This window comes from Pavona decussata, unplaced genomic scaffold (assembly GCF_977016875.1).
Source record: "Pavona decussata unplaced genomic scaffold, jaPavDecu1.1 SCAFFOLD_33, whole genome shotgun sequence".
NCBI lineage: Eukaryota > Metazoa > Cnidaria > Anthozoa > Scleractinia > Agariciidae > Pavona > Pavona decussata.
The window spans coordinates 140,001-146,613 of record NW_028145456.1 but is presented as its reverse complement, the minus strand read 5'-3'; the positions used below and the strand labels follow the sequence as shown (position 1 = coordinate 146,613).

At 36.9% G+C, this 6,613-nt stretch overlaps 1 protein-coding gene across 2 annotated transcripts in view; it reads right to left on the bottom strand.

Annotated features, from left to right (window-relative positions):
* Nucleotides 1-1,615: 1,615 nt before the first annotated feature.
* The window catches only part of LOC146484437 (uncharacterized), a 41,674-nt gene continuing 36,676 nt past the window's right edge, over nucleotides 1,616-6,613 (bottom strand). For both annotated transcript variants that reach the window (XM_085104796.1, XM_085104797.1), the window contains 5 exons: nucleotides 6,262-6,336; nucleotides 5,019-5,235; nucleotides 3,827-3,946; nucleotides 3,349-3,489; nucleotides 1,616-2,522 (listed from right to left, as the gene is read on the bottom strand). In XM_085104796.1, coding sequence (XP_084960922.1) covers nucleotides 2,154-2,522; nucleotides 3,349-3,489; nucleotides 3,827-3,946; nucleotides 5,019-5,235; nucleotides 6,262-6,336 — 922 coding nt within the window. In that variant the 3' untranslated portion in view covers nucleotides 1,616-2,153. The remainder of the gene's footprint in view (nucleotides 2,523-3,348; nucleotides 3,490-3,826; nucleotides 3,947-5,018; nucleotides 5,236-6,261; nucleotides 6,337-6,613) is intronic.

Genomic DNA, 6,613 nt, shown 5'->3' with positions numbered 1-6,613 from the left:
TAGTTCTATTTATATACTTGATGTTATATTGAATTGAGAATATGACGTCATCAGTCATCTTATTTACATATTTTACACATTTTTCAAACTTAAATATCTCTGAAACCAATGCAGCTATTTAGAAACGGTAAACGGTGTTTTTAATATTTCCTATAATTCTATGTAATAAACCTAATAATTCAAGAGGTAAAAATTTGATCATAGTAGCACTTAAACTTATCTTTGTCTACGCATCAATTCAAGAACCAGTTGAGATAGGCTACAGTTAGAACCTCTAAAGATCTCTGTTGAAAAGACGCGAAATGAATTCCTGGAACAACCAAACCATTACAATTTCAGAAATACACTTTCACGGTGTCGTGTAAAGAAAACAAATTAGAATCTATATAAACATGTAACCTCAGGCTTGTATAAGACCCAAGTTCTTTCAAAGGAAAGATCTATAAATGTATAAGGGTACAAGCCTCTCTTATTAGGTGATTTACTTACCCTCTACATTTGAATACAGACGTGTTTCCAAATCCAGTCGTGCGTTTGGAACTTTCGCTAACGGGTACTGATCCACCTGCAGCTGGATCAAATTTCATTGGGAAACACAAAACATTGAAATAAGGAGTACACTCTTTTTTTTTTTTTGTATATAAGAACATTGTTTTCCTGCCTAAACTTAATATTCTCATTTTTCTGACGATGTTAGGCTAAAAATATTCTTGTGAATATTCTTAAATTATAGTGTTTAACATTGTGTTTTCTGTTCATCGAACTGTCCTTAGCATCGAACATTTGGCTAGCGCCGATTTTTACCGTTTTATTGGCTAGTTTTGCCGTTTAGAGAAAGGAAGATTGTATAAAGTTTTGTTAAAAAAAATTTATTTGTATCGTATTTACAGATCAGGCTCAACACGAAATTATATTCTTGTCAAAATCTCAAGCTCAAGGAGCAGGGATGGCGGAGTGGTTACAGCACTTGCTTCCTACCAATGTGGTCCGGGTTAAATTCCTGGTCTCGGCGTTATATGTGGGTTGAGTTTATTGTTGGTTCTCGTCCCTGCTCAGAGGGTTTTTCTCCCTCCACAAAAACCGACATTTCCAAATTTCAATTCAACCTAAAAACAGTGGAGAAAAGAGCTACTCCGTGGATTCCATTGAAATTACCATTTATTTATTTATTTATTTATTTATTTATTTATCTATCCCATTCTTAAAATTTTGCAAATTTCAGGCTCGATATTGTTATAAAATAAATTCGTAAAAAAAAAGAGTGCATTTCAAGTCTGAAGAATAGAAATTTCTTCCATTGACTTGTTTTTCCACAAATAGCTCTCGTTGCGGGCGCTCATCCAAACCTGCTTGCACATTTTTTAAAATCTGGTACAAACTATCTAATTGCAATCTTTTCTATGGGAAAGATTTAGTGCTAAAGTGTAAAAGTTGTACATTTAATAACAAACCATGTAAATTAAAAACGCGTTTACCAAGGCAATTACACCGGTTGCCTCTATACTGTCTACTGGCTAGCTGGTTAATAAACGTCTGTCATTAGGTGCAGATTTGGCTATTTATTAAAGAAACTTTTCGATCGATTTACTGTCCACGAAATCCATTTTCGAATTCGAGCAGCACATCTTTAGACGTGTTGAAATGCACAGAAAACCGTCAGTATATCCGCAGACCTTTTTTTTTTTTTTCAAAACCAATAAAGTGTTATTGTTTTGAGGACAAAAACAATAACAGGGTGAATAGGACCATCACACAGGAAGAGCGTTCAAATCTCAGTTGCGTCCTTGCTTTCGAAAGGAATTGCAGAATCACAGTTTCTTCTGCTTCGTAGCGGTAAAAAGCCCTTAAAGTTGCAATTGAGCTTCCAGGTTGCGAGGAAGAAATAGTGGATTTATGACCCCAAGCATCCTTAGAAGCACTCTTCGAAAAAAAAAACGGCAAACATCGAGCTACTCTAGCCAAAAAAAAAAAAAAGGAAAACAATACTAGTTCTGATATTATTATTGTGAATGTTGATATGTGCTTGACATACGCCTTTAGCTAAAGGAAGCAACCAAGATTTTATCAAATTACATGGGTTTCAAAACTTGATAAAAAGACAAAGTTTTGAGTGAGTAATGATATCAAGCACAGAGGGCCTTTTGTCCTTAAATTTAACAATTCCACTTGCACAGAACCTTCCCTTTATGGACTATTCTACCTCTGCCATCAAATAGTCCAGGCCATAGGTAGCACGCAATCTCCACTCTAGTATCCTCCACAGGGGATAACTTTTCCCTTGACCTCATGGCGGGACTGCTGTGGTACCCTATATCATTGTGAACGTCCCCGAGGTATTCGGACTGGTATTCAATCTTCATGGCTGGGACCTGAGTAACCATTCGCCACGCTAGTTGCATGCACTTGTTTATGTAGGAGATTATCTTACGATCCACCAGAAGCCTTTCTTGTGGCGAAATCTTACACCATTTGTCCGCTTCACACCACACTCCCCATTTTGTCCAGACAGATCTCTGCACATCCTATAAAATAAACAACGAGTTTTAGCTGATATTTCAAGGAGTCTCATATTGTTTGGCCTATTTACTCATCCTCTTTAAACAAAAAAGTTATTGTACTGTTAAGCAGTTCTCGTTTTCTTGGGATTTTGTAAAGGGAAAAATTATAAGGGCGCATATTCAAACCTAGACCCGCGAGGATCACTGCCGAGAATCCTCGGATATCCCGAAGGTGCTCAATATGGGTTTATTTTGAGTTGCTTTTCTATGCACTCAATTCAGTTATGAGTTTTGTTACTTTTATTAGAAAGAGCTACAACACGCTGCGCCAGTTTTTCGGCCAGAGAAAGACCACCATAGTCAACAGAAAACTTTACAAACAATGATTCTCTGTGTCTGTGTCGACAATTAATATATGTTGTCTGAACTTTACGGAGGATAAGATGAGGCTATTAACCGAGTTAAATTGACGCTTTAGTTCATTTCTCGGACTTCAAAGGAAACACACGGAACTATGTGTACTTTTTAATTCCAAAATTTAGAAAGCAACTGTCACTTTTAACATAATACGTTAAATTTAATCAGTGTTCACATCGTGGCAGATCGCGACGCAGGATTTCACTGGTATCGCTGAAGTCATGGATTCGAGTCCCATTCAAGCCAGATTGAAACTGCTCAAGTTGCGAATATAACTGCTATGATCATTCCCTTATTTCAACAAATATTCATTAACAGTCAGTCCAAAACAGGTTTCATTAATGAAAAACGAAAGACCCTAGTTTTCTTCACGTCATTCAAACACTTTTCGCACCAATATAAGTTTGTCGGCTAAGAATAAAATAGAACAAACCTTTACAAATAACTGAAGGTTGATATCGTAAGCATTCTCTTTTAAATTCAACATCAGAGCATCAACAACGTCCGATGAGTAGGGTGATGCTTGCCTCAGCAGGTTTACATGGAAAGTGACGTCCAAGCGATTATGTTTTTGCTGTTTGGAATGTAAAAGTTTATTATAGACATAGATGTATTTAAAATAACAGACATTTTAAAGACAATTTCACTTCTTTTAGCAGTATACTTTCTTAGCAATAAATGTATTCTTATGTCAACCGTGGTAAAGCCCAACGTCAATGATCCAGACTTTTGTCCCCGTTGTCCAGTTTTCTAAGATTGCAATCCGATGACTCTTCCCCGTCCAAGAACCTTCCCAAACACTTTGTCAGTTTGAGGTTAAGGAGGATGCACGCAACATGGTATTAGGGTTTAGTTAGATCTGTTCGTTTCACTCTAGAGTAGTCATTTATAGTTATCTTGCATTTAATTACCTTTTCAGAAGATAAGAACTTCTGGGTTATTTGTGGAGCGTTTTGAATCACCCCTTTGGTTACCTCCTTGCAAATCTCAAAGAACGCGTCCCTTGCCTCTTTCATTTTTTCGAAAGCTACCTATTGAATGAATTTTAAAAACAGAAATATATATTAAAAAATCCAGTTATCTGAGTGATTGACCTCGACTTATTGACAGTGAGATCAACACTTCCTTTATTGTGCGTTATCTCAGTTTACTTGCTCAATATTTCTCAATCTATTTGTTGATTTTTCCATGCACTCACTTAAAAAAAGTAATACCATATAATTATAAAAAATAAATAAACAAGACTGTGAACAAAGAATATTATTACGCTATGTTACCCAGTTTCGTGCGTGTTGTGGCAAAGATACCAAACCATGGGAAACCTGTTTTTTCTCCATTTTTTGGGAAAACTAGGTTGAATGTTAAACTTATATACCAAAGTTTTTGACGATACCGAGAGTTGGTCTTCCAATCAGAAAAAAATTACCATAACTTAGCTCAACTGGGGTCGTAATGTTATACTCCGATGTATTTCCTTTAAAACAGGTATATAGATGCGTTTTGCCTAGCGTTAATATTGGGAAGATTTATAAAGGAAATAAGTTAGCTGCTTTTGATCAATCATTTGCTTTTCAGGTCCATTGAATTGCCTGACACATCGGAGGAGCCTCCAACAAATTGCTTTTTTTGAATCCAGCTGATATGTTTAGATTGAAAAAACTTTGCTTTGAAACTAAAACGAAAATATTTCCACCCCAAAAATAGTACGGCTGCCAAGCTTTTAATCTATATCCAATGGCGAAAATACGGCACAATTTTTGCTTCTAAGGCTTCGTTGCGGGAAACCGAATAAGGACCAAACAAAGCGCAAAGCAGTTTGGATCTCTGGTTGTGGAGGGGCTTTCTAGGTCGCTGATGATTTCAGATCAGCTCCCACTATATGGCAGGAGTTACGCCGATAAATGAATCGTTTTCACCTTACTATCATTGAAGATTTGAAGTTATCCTTGCCAAAAGCTGTTGGCATCCAAAAAAGGAAAAAGGATAGTGCGAATAGAGAGATGCGTTGTTTATGGCATAGTGAACTGATGGAGGTTGGTTGGATAGAGCGTGGGTGGTTGAGTGGACGTAAGGGACTGGGTCCATAACTGATATTTCAGGTACCTCAAAAATTAAACAAGCGAGTCGAGGATAATAAATGTGAACGTCTGCTTCCTCCTCTGAGTTATAAAATGACTGGATTCTATCACATGCGTCCATTCTAGCTTCGTCAAAGAAGTTTTTGAAATCAACTTCCAGTGTAGACTGTCTATTCTTGCTGAGAGTGTCCTCCACTTTTGTCTGGTCTTGTCTCACTCGTTTTTCGCTGAGAGAGGCAATTCTGCAGAGGCAGATTAATAGGGGATTAGTACCCTCCATGGATTCGCAATATCTTTTGCTTTGTACTTCTGATAAGTCTTGTTTAAAAAAAGGAGCCTGTTATATGTTGGGATCATTTTGCTCCAATGTAATTTCCAAGTGTAATTTTTTTGGGGTTGCTTTCATTATATTAAAATATAATGAAAGCACCCCAATGTACAAAATCAGCACCACTTCACTTACTTTAAGATTTCTAGTTGACTTCAAACAGTTAGCCCACTAGACTTTACAATATAACATAAATACTTGTGTTATAATAGTTTGGTGTTATTTGTCCTTGTTTGAGCGAATTATTCCACGGACGTCTCTTTCTGACTGGACAATTTTCAAATATTCTATCTGGGGATTAAAAGTTGCGTTTTCGCCTCTTCTGCTTTCTTATTCAAATGCGGCTACTTGCCAGATACTGAAGGAGGAAAACCTAAATCGTCTTGAAAAGCTCACAAGGGTTTGTATAATACACACATAGCTTATTCAAGATGTAAGCCAAAGTTACAAAAAGGAAAAATAAGACATCTTAAAAGGGAAGTAAATGAGTCATCCCTACGTTAATACTCCCCAACAAAAAACAAACAAACGAACAAACAAGCAAAAAGTATTAAAGGAATTTAAAAAAAAATAAGAATGAAGAAAATATGAAGAATAATAACAATAAAGCTCACGAATTAAGCATTGAGGTATAGTTGAGCTTGATTTAAAACGACTGAAAGCTACTAGCTTCTACTATGCCTTTAGGTAGGTCGTTCCAGAGCTTAATTACTCTAATGAAAAAATAATGTTTATAACAGTTCTGTCCTGTAGGTTTGATAAAAAAAAGTTTATAGGAATAGTTTGCTCTCGTAGACTTCGTGGTATCCACCCTGCTTCAGCTCACATGGGTTAGTATCCACCCTAGCTGCTTCGCCTGTACCTCAAAGGCTTAGTGAAGCCTTCTTTCTGAATCTGACTTGACTAGAACTTTCTCTGCGCACAGCTGCTTTGCACGTACCTGCTTTTCATTTGCTCAATCTCTCTGTCCTTACTAGTCAAGGCATCCTTTGACGTCCTTGTTAGTAATTCGTGTCTGAAAATAGATACAAGAACCTTGACCTGTTTCTACAAATAGTTGCATTATATTGATGAACTTTTCGAAACTCGCAAATAAAATACTTTTCCTGCGTTGGAAGGTTGGCACGGTTGAATTGTCAAATCATCACGTCGAACCTTGAATAAGGGCTGGTGTTAAAGAATCAAGCCTGGGTCTCATGTGTCGCTGTCGTGCCTGCGACAAAATCACTGGAAAATTCACTTTCAGTGCCATTGCAGCTTGAGGTATCCCTACAACAAACCGGCGAAGGATT